Below are 18,356 nucleotides of genomic sequence, written 5' to 3'. Positions count from 1 at the left end.
AGACGATTGCTTCAGTAAACGTGTACTAATATATGTATGTAAATTATTTGACAGGATATCAACGAAATCATAGTGCTGTGTAATAGTACGAACTGGCAAGAGAGAAAAGACGGCCTCCTCTCCTTACAATATTATCTCAGCAACGAGATGCGCTTAACGCCGGGCGAATTGAAACATCTCACCGAAATTTTTACCAGGATGTTCATGGACTCCCACACGAAAGGACTAAGTGTATTTCTAGACACAGTCCTCGAAGTAATAAGGGTACATAAAAACGAAATGCACTACTGGGTCTATGTACTGTTGCAAAGAGTTTTTGTGAAAATAGGGACCGAAACTCTGAACTCCCTTCAGAACAAGCTCATGATGACACTGGAAGTTATACGAACGAGCTTTCCCACACCCCTATTACTTAATAACGTGTATAGGTTCATAATGGACGCCACTCAGACCCCCAACAGTAAAGTAAAATGTGTAGTGCTTAACTTCTTGACGTCTATCTGCAATCACGCCGACAGCAGCTCCTTCACTTCGTCACCGGTGACGCTGCAGAAAATCATTAGCTTTGCACAAGACACTAAGTCAATGGAAATCAGATGTGCCGCAAAATTATGCTTGGTGGCCATGTGGAATTGTAGCACGCCCCAGATGATCATGACCCTGAGCGAATTGCCTAAGGAACAACAGGAAATCGTGTCGAATATCGTGCACAGTCATATGAGGAAAAGTTCGACGGGCAGCGAGCCCACAAGTCCTCTGGTTGCCAGCAGTCCGAAAGCTCTATCGCCCGGTATATCGCCCATGCGCGACGGCGTGGACCAGGAGGAGATCTACAGGAGCTTGAGAAAGACCACCGCCGAAATACAGAATTACAGTTACGAAACGTTAGGCTCAAAATTGGACAGGGACCGAGATACAACGTCGCAGGACTCGGGTATTTCGCAGATGTCTTTGGGCAACGATGTTAAGAACGATGTGGGAACTATTGAAGAAAGGATGGAGGAACTAACCATAAAAGGTAGTCTTGCCGCTTCTAGGACGGGACCTAGATCATTACCCTACAACAACGTAAACGGTGTTTCTGAAACTGATTCGAATGGTTTCAGAAGTTTAGGTATGTTGATTAAATTTTCGTAAATGCATTTTTTTAACATTTTGTTTTAGGAGACTTGAAAGAATCCGATGTAGTTTCCACAATATTAGAGTATTGTTTGGTTGAAGTTCCGAATCCAGTGGAAGAAAAGCGTCAGGTGTTATCTCAATTAATAGATCTTATAAAGCAAGGGCAGACGGAACATGTAATAAGTAATTTTAAGTGAGTACTCTTAACTTAGGATGTTGTACCATATAAGTCAATTTTGTTTTTTATAGGAAATTGTTGCGAGTTTTAATTGATAATCTCAATGGGTCAGACATGCAGATTCAGATAATAGTCCTTCAAATATTGGCGGCTATATTCCAGTCTGAGTCGTTGAAGCAATGCTGGATGAATTACGTAGAATTGTTAACGTTAAGAGTACTTCAGGCACATTGTAATGAAAAGCGAGATGTAAGAGTCGTTTAGTAATTTTAAAACAATGTTATTGAAAATAAAAATTTACAGGTTGTCAAAGTGGCGGAAACAACAGCAGCAGCGATGAGTGTATTTCCTTTCAATACTGTGGTGAATACTTTGGGCCCATTAATCAGGACCGATCCCTATCCTTCGGTGTTAGGGGCCATAAAAATGCTAACCAAATTGATCGAGTATAACCCGAATGAGGTTACCGACGACCACTTGGAAGCTATCATGCCCGGACTTATTAAAGTAAACATTTTAATATTATTTTTTAATGGAATAGTACATGTTTTAATTAATTTCAGGGTACTGATCATCAAGAGAGTCCCGTGCGAAAGAGTTGCATATTTTGTATGGTGGCCATCCACAAGGCGGTGGGTGAGGAGCGGCTGTTACGTTTCATCAATCAGTTGACCGGTAGCAAGATCAAATTGTTGCGGTTGTACATTGGGCGTTCGCAGCAAAACACTTCGGTACCCACGAGTCCCAAGAACACGGGAAACAGCTAGTCCATTGTATCGGAGTAAACACGTGTCTAGAGACTTCTTCCATTAAGGTTCGTTGACGGTCGTCATACTGGAAAAGCTTTTAGCCACCACCTTTCACTCGGTTTTAATAAGTTATTTATTTTTATTGTCTATTGACATACTAACGTGGTTTTTATTAAGTAGGACTTTTCTAATGTGAATCTGATAATGTGAAGATATTGAAACATATTTTTAGACGCTGTTAAAAATGATTAATTAATATGCACTGATTTTTAGTGCCATTTGTATAGAGCAAAAAACCCTTCCTTCCTGTTATTTTATTTTAAAACAGGATTTTCTCCACCAATGTTTTAGTTATTTTGAGAGATAATTACAGTACGCGAAATATGTAGCACATCTGAATTTTTTTATTTTCACAAAGTATTTATTGTCTTATGAATTGGAATAAACTTCTAATTAAATATAACGGTTTGCACATAAATATTTTGTTAATCCATTTACTGAAAATGAATAATGATCGAGATATGCATTTTCTTGCGGAATACCGCAAACCATACCTGTAAGAAATATAACATTTGTTAAGAGAAATATTTTGGCTGTAATAAAAATCAGATTTTACGTATCCCTGTTAAACTAAAGTTTTTTAACATAAAAATGTTAAATCTCAATGTATTATATTTGCCTGTTTAAATTTTAAACTTTATAATTGTTGATTATTTGTTTAATTTATTATTTACACGATATTTTACTAAATAACGCATGATATTGTTCTACAAAAAATATTAAACTAAAATTTATGCAGGTATTATATATAAAATGAACTAGAATAAAGCGACGTGTTTTGTAACATATACATTTTCATGTTATTATTTTTTTTTTGAGTGGATATATTTTTATTTTATTAATGACATGCCCAATTACCATAAAATTGAAACATTTCACACCTTAAATCATATATTAAGATGTATTTATTTTCTGTATGTTTGGCAAATTTACTCAGTGTTCTTGATACATATGTGATTTTTTAAATTTGTCCTCCTAGTCAGCTAGTAACATCAAAATTATTCCTCTGTAAGTGAAATTGTTTTTGCTATGCATAGATTTTGTTGTATATACTTCAATTTTGATGTTTTATGGTTGTATAATGGTTATAAAGAGGTTAAACTATGAATGTTTTTTATTGATCTGTTTGTTTTGTATGAATGTATTACTGATAAATTTAAGTTGGTCATTTGAATGTTGTCGATTTTTCTCTTGCACACTTTGAAAAGTCATCATGATGAATATGCAATTGCTTGCGCACTTTGTTTCAATATCATCATGATGATTGCTGTATTACTAAAGTTTTCATAGTAGTAAAAGCGAATGCGAATTTTTTATAGAACAAATTTATAATAGCTTGAGAATAACATTTTATATGCCAAATAAATATTAATGATAACCTATGTGCTATAACATTTTTTAATATGTATTACTTGACTGTATATAAACTAGATGTATTTAGAGAATTAAATAGTGTATATGGTATTAAAACATTGTAATGCTAGCTTTTTCATGTAGGTTATTATTTGCTAATATGTATTAACTGTTCTGTATGTAATTACTTTATTGTAATAAATTAATTCAAAATAAAATAGTTTTTTTTATACTATATAATTATTTAATGTCTTGGTGAAATTCAAATTGGGAAATAAACACAAAAGTGAAACAATGGGGTTACTGAAAAAAAGTGTAATAATTTAAAAAGGAAATAATGAACATTTTACAAACACATGTTAATCAGAATCTGAATTTTCTTCAATATAATTAGGCGGTGAGGCAAGCAGTCTCCTACTTCTGGCAGTACCCCTACTGGACGATGCAACAGAAGCAGTTTCAGTCTTATTATTTGTTGGCTTTCTTTTGCTAAGATTGTCACTCTCAACTGTTGCCCTTCTTTGTCTTGCGGGCTTTTTAGCTTTGGTATTTTCTTGTATTTTCTTAGCCATTTCTTTCATTGCGTCTGTATATCCAGCATATGGGTCCTTATCCGAATCCTCCTCCAATACATTTTCCTTTTCCTCTTTACCGGGTCTACCTCTCTTTTTAACTTTTTTCTCTGGCTTGGATTTCTCTAAATTGGATACTGGCGGAACACTTCCGCCTCTAACATTTCGATTCCTTCTATTTTTTGGCGTTCCAGGGGGTGAATCATCAGGATCTTCATCATTGGTTTTCTGCTTTTTGTTTGGCACAGCCAACTTAGCAGCACTCTTCCTCTTACTAGGAGTTTTGCTTTCCGCAAATTTCAACTCGCTACCCATTGTTCCGCCAGCATCTTTTACGCCTTTCTCAAGAATTTCCCTCAATTTGGCGTAATCCGGTTCGGAGTTGAATTCCAACGTTTTTAAGTACGTTAAGTACGATTTAATGGCTTCTGGAAATTAAAATTATTTAAGTATTAAGATTTCAATAAAATTAACTGAATTAAATACCTGGAACCCGTTTATTACCAAACGAGGCTTTTGTCAATTTAGCAATAGATTCCATGTGCTCATTTTTCATTTTATGTACTCCAATTGGACTGGTCTGACCAATCCATGGTAACGTTCCACCCAACCATTGAATTAAATTGTAAATTAATATTTCCAAATCACCCCTCCTTGTTAGTACTAAATGTTAAAATGAATTTAAATTATTATACCTGCGTGTAATTTCATTTTGTTAATAGTTGATCATTAGAACTTACCACCATGATGAGCATCTCTGCTAAGGTATTCAAGTGTACCATCGTGAGCCTTCTTTGGATTTGGCTTAAATTCTTTCTCGCTTGAATATTTTCCAGCAAGACCAAAGTCTACTAAGTACACTTGTTTATTTATAGTTTCAGCTGTAATGCCCATTAAAATATTGGCCCCTTTTATATCAGCATGGACATAGCCTTTTTCGTGAATGTATTCTAAAACGTCCAGCTAAGAAAAGAAAAGTAAAAGTTATATTTGTGCCAATTGTAAATATATAATTATATTTACGATCTGCACTCCAAGTTGGAAAACAGTTGCTTCTGGAAATTGTCTATTGTTTTCTAGGAAATACTTCCAAATGTCCGATCCAAATTTTTCCATTACAAGAAATCTATATTTTTCATCCTTGTGGACGTGAGATCCAGAACCAAAGTAATATGGCATGCCAAATGTAGTTAAATTTTTATCCTTTGCAAATTGTTTGACTGAAATTGACAGTAACCAATACAAACTACTTATACATCAATTAGACACTTACCATCCTCGGGTTTAGCATTCCTCAAATAAAAGTGCATCTCAACAAAGAGCGGTCCATTCTCAAACGGTTCCTGCAATAATTAATAATAAACAATCGGTACTACTATTTTGACACACAACCTACAATTTTGATAACATTAGGGTAATTCGTTCCTGGCATGTCTACTGGCTTTGCGGAGTAAATTTCGCCGAAACCGCCTTTTCCAATCGACTCTCCGAGTTTCCATTTTTGTTTGGCCCTATCTTCTAATACCTCACCTTTTGGCAAAGGAGCTGGTAACTTGTACCCGTTCGCTTTTTTCGGTGGCATCTTTAAGGTTAGGATAAACTTTCTGCGAAAGGCGGGCTAATTCTTTCGTGACTTCCACTGCTACCAACTGCAATTAACGTAAACAACATAAATGTTTTTAGTGTAAATAATAAGAAATCATCGTATTTACATAATTGCAACCGTCTCGTTGGCGTTGTTGAGTATTAAACAATTTGGGATCGACAATTTAAATTTCATTAAAAGGTAATTAGCGGCAGTAAGGTAAAGTAACAGAGGAGCGAACTGGTACCGCCAGCAAGAGGTGATCTGTGGCGTAGACTTTGATGGTTCATTCGGCAGGTTGTTGAAAAATGTCATCGAAGAGCAAGTTGAACGAGGAGGTGAGTTTTTTAAATACATATTAGTAGTTAAGGCTGATGTTTATTGATAAGCAGTGACCAAAATTATTAATACACAAATATTAGATAAAAAATAAGATAAGTTTTATCTTAACTGTAAAGGCCACGCCTATTTCACTCATAAGGTGACGTTACAGGTGGTTACTCCTTTCGTTGGGGTTACAGTTTATGTTCTTCAATTAAAAACTACATAGGTTTTATCGTGAATTGATATTTTGTGAGTTGATATTTTAATAAATGTATATCTAATTTGACACGGATTACAACATTATTGTCAGCCAAATGTCAACAAGTCGAATTGTTTTTGTATTTATTTTTCCATTTAAATATATAAAGTAAATGTTTGTTTTGGATTATGAAATATTACTACTTTGCAGTTTTTAATTCAAAACTGAATGATAAATATTTGGATTATATTTGCCACTTATTTAATATTTTTGTCTATTAACTAATTTAAACTGTTTACATTTAGTAATTTATCTGAACAATATATTATATTTGTTAAAAACATCTTAGCAGTGTTAATGTGTTTATTCAGCTTTATAAACAATTACAGATAAATGTGTACAATTTGGTTGTAAACAATAGGGCGGGGACAATAATTACTTCGACGTTATGCAACCCATTTTACAACCTTTGTTTGATGTTATTTTATAGCTACAATTGATTTTATTTAGTGTTCTATCTGCATTTGAACATAATTTATATAAAATATGCGTCTAAAATCACCTAAAATATTTAAAACAGAAATAAAATGTGCTGAGTACAAAATAAAGGTGACTGACAAATTAATTTTTATTGATTGAGTTATAAAAATACCTAATTCATACTTTGTTAGAGTTTTTCCATTAAATCAAAACAGGCCTTGGTTAAATGATGGAAGATCGCCTTGGTAACTGAATCCTGAAGATTAACAAGAAGCCATAGTAAAACAAATTTTCAAACTTTATTATTTGGTGTGTATTTCAAGGTGTGCATTGGGATGATGCACTGGGTAAATATTTTAACTGAATTGACGTACAGTGGCTAGAAAAATAGCACACATTAGTGTTTAATTAGGATGTGCTTACCTCTAATTAAATGCCATCATAATATTTATAATTAATTATATTATAATACTTATATATTTATTTATAAAAATTATTTACCATCTTTATATTGAATTTCAATTCATAACTCCAAAGTGCTCTCGCCAAAATTCTCAACGATAATAAATATATTTTTGTGCAAACTTTAGTCCTATTCGAATATTCTTTTGTGATACCAATACTTTCTTTACTGAAATACATCCTTGTTAGTTTTGTTCATTCAGTCGATCTTTGATTCCTCTACTAGACACACTGATGACTCAATTAATTCATTTTTTATTTGCTTAGTAGACAAGAAAGGATTCGTTTATTGATTCTTCCAATTTGTCTATCTACAATAGGAGTTGTTAGGACGTTTTCTTATTGTGTATTGTTTCACATTTGTAAACCATTTTTCAGGAACATCTTAGCGATGTCAGCAATATTTAGACTTCAATTTTTCATATTTATTAATTTTCTTTTCTCCGAAGTACAATGTTTCTTTATACCCACTGAAACTGAGTTATTCAATGGAATAGTATAAATCTCACAAAGAATAAATTCTTACTATTAAGAGAATTGTATCATAAAATGTAAATATATTTGAATGTGCTATTTCTTTGGTCAACCAGATATATGAGAGATATGTGCATTTTAAGTAACATCTCCGTCCTTTTGAAGATGTGTGAGAATAAAAGACGTATAGAATATTGAAACATGTTTTATATACTTTCTGGACAAATTTTACATTTTAAATAATAAATTGACATTATTGAAGGGCAGAATAATTTGCCTTGAAAGATCAGGATGTAGTAATGAAAGATTAAAATTAAAAAGCAGACCATTAGCACAGTTTTTTTGATCGTATTTTAAAATTGAAGACTAAATATGAATTCTCCATACATTTATAGAAATTTTAAAAAATCAATAGCAGATCATTAGCAATTTTTTTTATCGTATTTTAAAATTGAAGACCAAATATTAATTCTATGTAAATATATAGAAAATTTAATTGAAATTATTTATTTTCCGTATTAAATAATATTATAAAATAGTATTATTACTTAAGACAAGTCATTCTTATGCAAATTATTATGTGTGCCTTTTCCTTCATATAAAAAAATTAGTTGTTTAAGGAGGAAATTCCAATGTCTTATGCACACACAATATTTAATTCACTTCCTTATAAGAACATCCACATTACAATCTTCAAAAGAGAGAGAAGCTGCGGATAATTGAGTTGAATCGGTGTGCCACTAACACATATATAACGACTAAATGAGTCACATTAGCACTCAATGAATTAAGTACATGATAACAGTTGAATAGTATAGCCTTGTGACGTAGCGAGGGGGCGACCGGAAAGTCCTTTTCTGCAAATTGCGTCACTAACACAGACACATCCAAATGCATTTGGATTTTGTTTGATTAATTTCCTTTAAAATTTAGTCCACAGTCCGCGATTAAATGCAGAACATCAATTTATCTCTGTCCCGAGAACTAATTTCGAATTAGTTTTGCTAAATTGGATTTCTAAATGAAGTACCGTGAAAAAAATTTAATGCAAATTATAAAATTGTTAAATCGAGGCGATAGGAATTTTATTTAAGGCGTCCAATCGGAATGACATAATTGAGACATTAAAATTGCTCTCGCGTTCTTTGTTCTGTGCGAAGTGGCTCTCATTCCAATTTATCGTCTTCATTCCCAATTGCCGTCTGTGTCTTCGATCGTCCGTTTCATATTAATTCCGCGTATCGGGAGCATCTCGGAAATTCCACGAGTTCCATTTTGACGAATCGATCCTGCCGATTTTCCCCTAGGATAAAGGGGGGACGGTTCGAGTGATCGTTCGCCATGGCATGTAAATAGTAATTTTCCAGCGACTGTTGGGCGCCGATGGACCTAATTCGGTCCATGCACTTCCTGCTTTATGTGGGACGGGGGAGTTTTATAAAAAGGGTGTGGCATGTTTATGCGACCTCCGACGACGGCCTTTTTTCCTTCGAGCGTCGTGATTTCGCGGAGACGACGCTGCGTAACACAATGCCGGTGGAAAATGGGGTTTTCTGAGGCCGGAAAATTCCAGTCAATCGTTTTGCTACATCCGTTCCGTCGTTACGGCTCTCTTCGTGCCCAATTTGATGGTATGCTTCATCGTTTGCGTATTACGAAACTTGGGGAACAATTGTTCGCCACAGTGGTTGCGTAACGGCTTTATAAGATTGAGCCAGAGATACCCAGTTAAAATTCACCATCAGTGTGACGTTTATAATATTAAATCCCGAATAATAATTACAAAAATCAAGCTAATAACACTCGTATATTATTTTTTTACAACTAAGTCAAAAACACTTGACAGATGAGTGGATCATTTTTGCTTGAAAACGACATTAGACGTAATGTAAAAATCAATATGTACCGTGGGCCTTATCAGATTCGAGAGACCGTAATCCATTATCGCTGAAAAAACGATGACACACGGCATTTCGCTGAGTGCAGATCTCGAAATGTGTCCTCGACCTTTTTACCTTATCTACAAGTGGACTCATCTGCTCTTGATCACTTGAAACTATTATCTGATAGATAACTTGTTATCCAATTACATAAATTTATACAAAAAATTGTATATAAACGAACAATCATTTAATTCTTTCAATCCATTTGTCTGTCTGTGTTTGTACTGTTTAGACGTGGATGAATGCCAACTAATTTCTCCCCAACTTCCACGCCAACACATTATTGATCTGGTTTATAAATGTTACTTCCTCTTTTGAGCAGGTAAACGCGGTGCATTATTTACGTTTACTGCTACATATATACCGTAATTTTCTGTCTGTCTACTTGTTTTCACCCAGTTATGGACACGAAAAGGTATTTTTTTCGAATATATTAAGGTGTTCTTTAAGAAAATGTCATTTAACCGACAAAATTAATCCTTTGCACATTCATTTTGTGCACTATTAAAGTGATTTATTACTTGGGACATAATCTGGAAGTTTCATATTATGTGGTTTGCAAAGGGAAAGTTTGTGTTTATACAAGTTCAAGCATGAAATTTATTTAAATTGTTAATTTCATGTCCAAACAATTCTAGGATCCTTTTCACAAGCCTGAATAAATTTTCAGATTTCATTTCCTTTGCATTTATCATTTGTTCAAGACTTTGGCGAAACCTTCTTTATTATAAAAATATGTATTTTCAGTTTGAAATAAAATATCTTCAATTTCTAGTTAAATAAAGTTACTTTTATGAACTTTTCATTTTGATGATATTAGGTAAGGGAAATTTACGTTTTTAAATTTAAAATAACATAACTTCAGAATTAAGTCTTTTATTATGTAAAAGTATAATGATAAAAATACATAATAGTTACATTAAAAAATATTTGTATGTGATGGATTTCTTTGGGACTTTAATGGCACGTGGGTTTCTGTATTATTAGAGCAGAGAAGCAGAATGTTTTTTTCTTCATTAAATAAGCTCTTATTTCAGTAGATTTTTCAAGATTTTTTTTTCAAAAATTTTGTGAGCAGTAAACAGTAGCATTGATTACACGGCTCCTTGGTGGGTGGTTATTATTTAAATTCCATGGACAGTCTTCCATACACTTCTCAAAATCTTTCTTGGACTAAGATTCTTGTTCCATCAGGTTTCCCCGATTCTACCCATTGTCCAGACCTGCGAGAATCAACTCATTTCTGTAAGATCAATAAAAGGCTCGCCTGCGTTGCGTGCAAGAAGAGAATTGGCAATTGTCAGTCTCCTAATTTTGTTAGCCTCACTTAATTTATGTGAAATCATTTACTAAACTTTTTGATGAAATTGCAAGGAGCCCTATTATAATGCTTGATTCGTCGTTGTTTAGTGGCTGGTCTATTTCATGAAACATGAATAAAACGTAATTGCTTTTTCCAGTACCTAAAATTAATTAAAAATTGTTTTCCCAACAGACTGTCACAACATAAATAGACAACGTAGAATTTCATATTTTATTGCAGATGCGTTTCTCTTCTGCGACAAATTCATGCAGTCCTTTGATAATAAACTGAGCAGTAAATATGATGAATTCGTAACAGAATTGCTCCGCGAATATATAAATGCACAGGAATCAATTGATCGAATCGTGTGTAACTGCAATTTTTCACCGTGACACGAAAATGTAGAATGTATTTGGAATCGATTTGTCCTCGTATGAGACACCACATATAAAATTTACGGCCGCCATAACTTTTGTAATCATGTTCCGTAAACCTAAATGTTTTACACCGTGTTTTCGGTTTGATATTACATAAAATTTTTCATTGTGATTAAACGATAAAATAAAGTTGTAATTAAACTATTCATTTCTTATGTCAGTCAGTGAATTCCAACAATTCCCTGGTGTTATTAGTTAATTAATTGCGTATATAAATTGGTCGATTTTTAAATTAAATCGAGTGTAAAAAGAAATTTACTCGGCGGTTCCACGGCGAAAACTAATTTCGTAAAGTCCATAAAGTCGAATGTCATAATTCAAAAACCAGCCCATTCGCTCCATATGGCAACGAAGTACATAACGAAAACGAATGAAAACAAATGTCGGCAGCTGTGGTGGTTATTAAAATAAAATAATGCAAAGTAATATCTGGACTTTTGTGTAATATTTTCAAATATAATTAACGCAATTTTACCAAATAAATACACATTACGCCTATTTTACAATGTTGGAGTCAACTTTTATATTATGTAAGCGCGTCCTCGGTTCCTCTTCATTTAATTATGTTAAATTACAAAGCAAGTTAAATTGGAATATTCATAGCTTTTATTCCAATTAAATTTCTAAAAGTTCTATATCAGAAGTTTCCCGAAGATTTCACTTTGAATTTTCTTCTTTGTGTTTTGTAAGATGTTCCATTAAGTTTTGGATTCAAATAGGCGTTTATGTTCGGCGTTGTTGGCTAATTAAATTTTCGAATTCGACTGTTTTATTGGTTGCTAAAAATTTGTAGTAATCACTTAAAATCAATATTTCAAACGACTTTTGTATTATATTTTAAAAATCAGATTTTGACATAATAGTTTTGATAATCATCCAGATAATTGTATTTCAAATTTTATAAAAGTATCTGAGTTCTGATTTTATAAAAGTATCTGAGTACAGTGGTGGTCATTATTATAGTAACTTTTTAAAATGTCAGATAGTTTAGCCATAATCTGAACTGTTGAAATAATATTAATTTACTATTGTTGTTTTATGCAGTATTATAAAAACAAATAGTCAAATAGTTTAGCCATAATCTGAACTGTTGAAATAATATTAATTTACTATTGTTGTTTTATGCAGTATTATAAAAACTATTGTTTGTTTTTATTCTATATACGACAAGTTCATATTCTTTCCTTCTAACTTCTTGAATTGGTGTGATAAGTTCGTTTAAATTTGTAAATTTTTTATGTCGAATTTGGTTATAAACATGATTCCCAATGTTTTTTTATAAGGTTTATGCCTTTTATAAGTTGGGACGAGGGAAGACAAAACATCGATGTTTTGGTCATTCAATTTTGGAGATTCTGTGGTCCTGTGAATATGATACCAAACAAGTCAAATTTGGACATTCACATTTTTTCATGTCGAAACATATTTATTAACAGGCAAATTGTCGTTTAATATATTCCTGTACATAGATCAGTCTAAAGGGACCTACTTCAGAAGAATTGAAGCATCTCCATAGTCAAATTGAACCACTACAATGTTTAACTGTGGCTATAACAAACTTTTTAGGTAGTTTTGTCCCTGAAGGATGTTTAACATAAACAGAACCATCATTTTCTTATAAATTTAAGCTCACCATTAAAAACTATTCGTCCCCAATGTTTTAGTGAATGTTATCTCAAGCAAGTTGAAATGGGATTTTTACAGTCAGACTTAGACGAACAAACCCCCATTCACTAAGCATGTTTTCAGAGCCCTTAAACTAATTTCAGCAAGTTTCATTTTCTCTAGGTGGACCTTATTATTTTTATCGGTCTTTTTTTCAAGTTTTTCGAATTCAGACAAATTTTTTTCGCGAATTATAATTTTTCTTATAGTTTCACTTCGACCTTTGATTAAATAATTATAATAGGCAAAAGTAAATAATCGTTTTAAATTGACAGAGTACAAAAAATGACCACAAAGTAAAAATATATATGTAATTTTTTCCTTTTTTTAACGAACAAAATTAGATTGACCAGTTGTATATCACATAACGTTACACTATAATTTATAATAAATATGAGGAGTCAGAAAAACAAAGGTAACATGTCAATTTGAACCGAACGCAAATAATCCTCCACTGTTTCGCAATACATCCATTTAAAGATTCAAGGAAACGCAAAAGTTATAAAAACCGACGATTTGCATTTGTGATCCTGCCAAGGATGATGAATATGCGTTCATCACAATAGTATTCTAAATTTAGAAATACGTTCTCCGTAGTGACGCCACTGTTCGGCGTCTTGCAGGCTGTAGTAGAGACGCTCCCAGTTGCCCCTCGCGTCGTCGCCGTCGCATCGATCCGCGCCCACCAAGGACACAATTAGTCCTTAAAAAAAAAAGGAAATTCAGGCCTCCAGGTACGAATTATTTATTTCCCTGATTCCCCACACACCCACACACGTCCGACTCTCGGAACTTTCGGGGGCCGTAGTTCTCGACTAAATGAAACTGTCATTCGGTTTTTGGGGTTTTTCGCACGTTTTCCTTTCGCACGGAGCTTCGAGCGATGCGACGTCCGTCGGACGACTTGAAGTGCACAAACAATATTCGAGCCGTGGTTCGAGAGCTGGTCAATTAGTTTTTTGCTTGCTAGGACAATCTACTTAAGTTTGTCGAGTGTATTTCTCCCGGGACGGTTCGAAATAATCTGTAACAAAAACGGGAATGCAGCTCAGTTTTCCGTAATTTATCTTATTCTCCGAGATACGTCTCTCTAAAACAGTCCGCCGAGAATTCACTTGTAACTGTACAATGTGAAAGTTCACAAAGCTTAATATTGCAATTAGTATGTATATTTTACGTTTTGCAAACCGTGTACATGTCCACAAATGTAATTTGTACAACGTACTCTAGTCGTAATAATTAACGTAACAAAGTTAGTCTTCGGCAAGTTTGCCATAGAGAGAACAAGTAATTTAGATCTAAATTAAATTTACGATAGAGCTTGATCCCGTTTTCATTAAATTCAGATTCGCCATTCTAATAACCTTTAATTACATCCCTTTAACTTCATCAAAATGTGCTTATTGCTTAAAACAAATGTAGGCCTTAAGGTTGAATCGATACTTCCGTGTTTCATCAGTTTACCTCAATGAACCTCATTAAGTTGCGATGTTCACGAAAATTGCGTGGCAAGTGCGAATTTTCAACGTAAGGAATCGCCTTGGAGATGAATTAAACGCTTACAAAATAGTAAAATTCCTAGACAGGAAGCAATCAAGCGTTCTCCATGACGCGACCGTCAAAATTCTTTTCTACACAAGACTTTTTTAATGACGGACTTCCTCACCGTTAGTATAAATATCACTTTAATATAATTGAGATAGGTCTTGCTTTTGTTGAGAAATTTAAGATAAATCTAGTTATGACTTGTTTATTAAATAAGAAAATTAGCGGTAATTGAGCCAGTCTCACAAACTGAAGCAAAGCTGTGTATTTGGGCATTGTCGGATTGGACCGGTCATTAAATTAAGGGAAAAGTCAGTTCTTCTATTATTTTAATATTGAAATATCATCAATTTCTAATACATATTTTAATCTATCGTAGTAACGATTTTATTTTAAACTTAACAGTGAATTTTAATAATATTATGTATTATTAATTCAGTATTTTAGTTACTAGAATTATATTAAATAAAGCTTTTAATGACATACATATTTTTTATAACTGACTAACAACTGACAATTTTGGAGAAATTCATGAAATCTATTTGAGTCGATGTGTTTAAAATTTTAGTAGTGTCGAATAAATGTTGTATAGTGAAAATTTCTTCTACAACTTACAATAATTTTTAATTTAATAATTTATTATGTGATCCTTTAACAGTTTTAATGAGTTCAAAGATGTAAAGAGCCATAAGTTTTATGATTTTAATAGAAATGAAATGAAAGTTTTTTTTGTATTAATATTTTAAAAATCCATGAAATTTTACTTAACCCATGTTTCTTTTTTTACTTCTGTTATATTTTTGTCATGCACATTATTATCTGCTAGATATAACATAAGTTTAAATCAGTTAAAAATATTTTTTATTAAACTATACACTCTCATAAAAAAGAATACACTGTAGAAAATTATTCAAATTAGGTAGGAGTAAAGAAATTATGACGTTAAGAATATTTATACAATTCCAGTGAAATTCAGAAAATCTATTAAAGGCATCGAATAAAAATTGTATAGTGAAAAGTTCTTCTGAAACTTTCAAAGGTAATTAATTTAAGAAGTTATTATCAGACCTTTGAAGTTTTAATGAGTTAAAAAATGTAAATAGCTGTAATTTCTTTAAGTTTATTTTCAAGAAATTGAAGTCTTTTTATAATACACGAAATTTTACTTAACACGTGCTTCTTTTTCTACCTTTATTTTAATATTTTCATGTACATTATGTGTAGATATTTTTCAAGAAAAAATAATTTTTATAGTTTTTCAAATATGTATAGTAGTATAGTTGAAATATTAAAAAAAAAAAACTAAATAATACTATTAAAATAATTTTTATTGACGTTGTATAGCTTAAGTCACTTAAAATACTTTTTATTAGGCATAGATAATCTCATAAAAAATAAAATAGTTAAGTAAGACATTCATTGTTAAAAAATATATTAAATTAATTAATTAAAAGTTAATAAATTATGACATTAAAAATGTTTACATAATTTCTGTGAAATTCACAAAATCTATTTGAGAGGTTGATAATGTGTTTAAAATTTTAAAACGGTCCGATAAAAATTATGTGATGAAAAGTTCTTTTGGAGCTTTCAAAGGTAATTAATTTAAGAAGTTATTATCGGATTGCTTAAGTTTTCATGAGTGAAAAGTTATAAATAGTTGTAGTTTCTTGGATTTTTTTTAGAAATCGAATTAAAGTTCAATATGTTTGAAATATTCTAAATTTTTCTTAACACATACTTCTATTTTAATTTTTTTTTTTGTGATTTTCATATGCACATTGTGATACAGATACTCTTCAAAATAATAATAGTAATATTAATAATTTTTATAGTTATTTTTATGATTTAAAATTTCTATTAAGTTGTTATTGTTTTCAAATATGTATTTTCATATATATGTAAAAATACATATAATACATAAATAAATAATATTTTTTATTGATACAAACTTAAAGCTTAAAAGTCAATTAAGGACACTTTTTATTATAAATCCACAATCACATAAAAAAGAAATATATATAATATTTATCCAATTTTAGTAAAATTCATAAAATATATTTGAATCATTCATAACGTGTTTAAAATTTTAAAACAGTTGGATAAAAATGATGTAGTGAACAATTCTTCTGGGCCTTTCAAGAAATAGTTATATAAGATTTCTTAAGTTTTAATGAGTGAAAAGTTATAAATAGTTGTAGTTTCTTGGATTTTTTTAGAAATCGAATTAAAGTTCAATATGTTTGAAATATTCTAAATTTTTCTTAACGCATACTTCTATTTTAATTTTTTTTTTGTGATTTTTATATGCACATTGTGATACAGATACTCTTCAAAATAATAATAGTAATAATAATAATTTTTATAGTTATTTTTATGATTTAAAATTTCTATTAAGCTGTTATTGTTTTCAAATATTTATTTTCATATATATGTAAAAATACATATAATACATAAAGAAATAATATTTTTTTATTGATACAAACTTAAAGCTTAAAAGTCAATTAAGGACACTTTTTATTATAAATCCACAATCACATAAAAAAGAAATATATATATATAATATTTATCCAATTTTTGGTAAAATTCATAAAATATATTTGAATCATTCATAACGTGTTTAAAATTTTAAAACGATTGGATAAAAATGATGTAGTGAACAATTCTTCTGGGCCTTTCAAGAAATAGTTATATAAGATTTCTTAAGTTTTAATGAGTGAAAAGTTATAAATAGTTGTAGTTTCTTGGATTTTTTTAGAAATCGAATTAAAGTTCAATATGTTTGAAATATTCTAAATTTTTCTTAACGCATACTTCTATTTTAATTTTTTTTTGTGATTTTTATATGCACATTGTGATACAGATACTCTTCAAAATAATAATAGTAATAATAATAATTTTTATAGTTATTTTTATGATTTAAAATTTCTATTAAGTTGTTATTGTTTTCAAATATTTATTTTCATATATATGTAAAAATACATATAATACATAAAGAAATAATATTTTTTTATTGATACAAACTTAAAGCTTAAAAGTCAATTAAGGACACTTTTTATTATAAATCCACAATCACATAAAAAAGAAATATATATATAATATTTATCCAATTTTTGGTAAAATTCATAAAATATATTTGAATCATTCATAACGTGTTTAAAATTTTAAAACAGTTGGATAAAAATGATGTAGTGAACAATTCTTCTGGGCCTTTCAAGAAATAGTTATATAAGATTTCTTAAGATTTAATGAGTGAAAAGATGTAAATAGTTGTAGACAAAAATTGAATTAATTAGCCTTCAAATCTGTTAATTTTTTAAAATTTAATTTTATTTTTTATTTTTAATAATGAATATATAGTATTATCAAAATGATTTTGAACAAAAAACCTCTTATTTATTCTGAATTTACCGATAAATTTTCTCCATCATACTCTTTATTACTTCTTTTTAAAATGTCGCCATCCCTTTGTTTTGACGAGCTTCAAAATTCCCCACCCCCTTTGTTATTCGCCCTGTCACCAGATCAATATGCGAAATTGCGTAACTGTATAATTTCTTTTTAATTTTCGCCAGCTTTCCGTAATCCTTTTGTATTTTGGACCATGGCACAATATAATTGCTTTTGTTTCTCGCCGGCCCCGGATTCTGGACGTTAATTCAATAATTATTCCCGGCCCGTCGTCGCATTATAAATTTTTCCGCACCAAGCTCGGTACAATATTTTTTATCCTTGTATGCGAACGTCTGCTATTTTGTCACTAGCACTTTAACGTAATGGTATAATACCGGGTGGATAATTCGAGGTAATTACGCATTTAGCGAGTAGGTCATTCGGTCCCATCGTCAGGGTCCGCTCTTCAGTTTGACAAATCGCGTTGCCGATTCCAAACATACCCAAGATCT

At 31.2% G+C, this 18,356-nt stretch overlaps 3 protein-coding genes across 13 annotated transcripts in view; 2 read left to right on the top strand and 1 right to left on the bottom strand.

Annotated features, from left to right (window-relative positions):
* Nucleotides 1-3,680, top strand: part of LOC109601912 (CLIP-associating protein) — a 28,073-nt gene extending 24,393 nt beyond the window's left edge. For all 7 annotated transcript variants that reach the window (XM_049963281.1, XM_020018216.2, XM_049963279.1 and 4 more), the window contains 5 exons: nucleotides 55-1,114; nucleotides 1,165-1,315; nucleotides 1,372-1,549; nucleotides 1,604-1,807; nucleotides 1,864-3,680. In XM_049963281.1, the coding sequence (XP_049819238.1) occupies nucleotides 55-1,114; nucleotides 1,165-1,315; nucleotides 1,372-1,549; nucleotides 1,604-1,807; nucleotides 1,864-2,067 (1,797 nt within the window). In that variant the 3' untranslated portion in view covers nucleotides 2,068-3,680. The remainder of the gene's footprint in view (nucleotides 1-54; nucleotides 1,115-1,164; nucleotides 1,316-1,371; nucleotides 1,550-1,603; nucleotides 1,808-1,863) is intronic.
* Nucleotides 3,681-3,762: 82 nt separating this feature from the next.
* On the bottom strand, nucleotides 3,763-5,662 carry LOC109601908 (serine/threonine-protein kinase VRK1). Its single transcript, XM_020018203.2, has 6 exons — nucleotides 5,431-5,662; nucleotides 5,308-5,377; nucleotides 5,058-5,254; nucleotides 4,775-4,997; nucleotides 4,521-4,697; nucleotides 3,763-4,462 (listed from the first exon to the last, which is right to left on the bottom strand). The coding sequence occupies exons 1-6, from the start codon at nucleotides 5,614-5,616 to the stop codon at nucleotides 3,822-3,824; spliced, it is 1,494 nt and encodes a 497-aa protein (XP_019873762.1). The 5' UTR covers nucleotides 5,617-5,662; the 3' UTR covers nucleotides 3,763-3,821.
* A 92-nt stretch (nucleotides 5,663-5,754) lies between these two features.
* LOC109601910 (sodium/potassium-transporting ATPase subunit alpha) overlaps nucleotides 5,755-18,356 on the top strand; it is a 46,223-nt gene continuing 33,621 nt past the window's right edge. For all 5 annotated transcript variants that reach the window (XM_049961697.1, XM_020018205.2, XM_020018208.2 and 2 more), the window contains exon 1: nucleotides 5,755-5,957. In XM_049961697.1, coding sequence (XP_049817654.1) covers nucleotides 5,928-5,957 — 30 coding nt within the window. In that variant the 5' untranslated portion in view covers nucleotides 5,755-5,927. The remainder of the gene's footprint in view (nucleotides 5,958-18,356) is intronic.

Source organism: Aethina tumida, chromosome 1, assembly GCF_024364675.1.
Source record: "Aethina tumida isolate Nest 87 chromosome 1, icAetTumi1.1, whole genome shotgun sequence".
Lineage (NCBI taxonomy): Eukaryota > Metazoa > Arthropoda > Insecta > Coleoptera > Nitidulidae > Aethina > Aethina tumida.
The sequence above is the reverse complement of the archived record's forward strand: the minus strand, read 5'-3'. Positions and strand labels throughout refer to the sequence as shown.

Coding starts and splice junctions, on each gene's coding strand:
- LOC109601908 (XM_020018203.2), bottom strand. CDS start 5,616: ATGCCACCGAAAAAAGCGAACGGGTACAAGTTACCAGCTCCTTTGCCA. Junction 5,255..5,307: donor GAATGCTAAACCCGAGGATG/GTAAGTGTCTAA, acceptor TGTCAATTTCAG/TCAAACAATTTGCAAAGGAT. Junction 4,698..4,774: donor CAGAGATGCTCATCATGGTG/GTAAGTTCTAAT, acceptor TTTAACATTTAG/TACTAACAAGGAGGGGTGAT.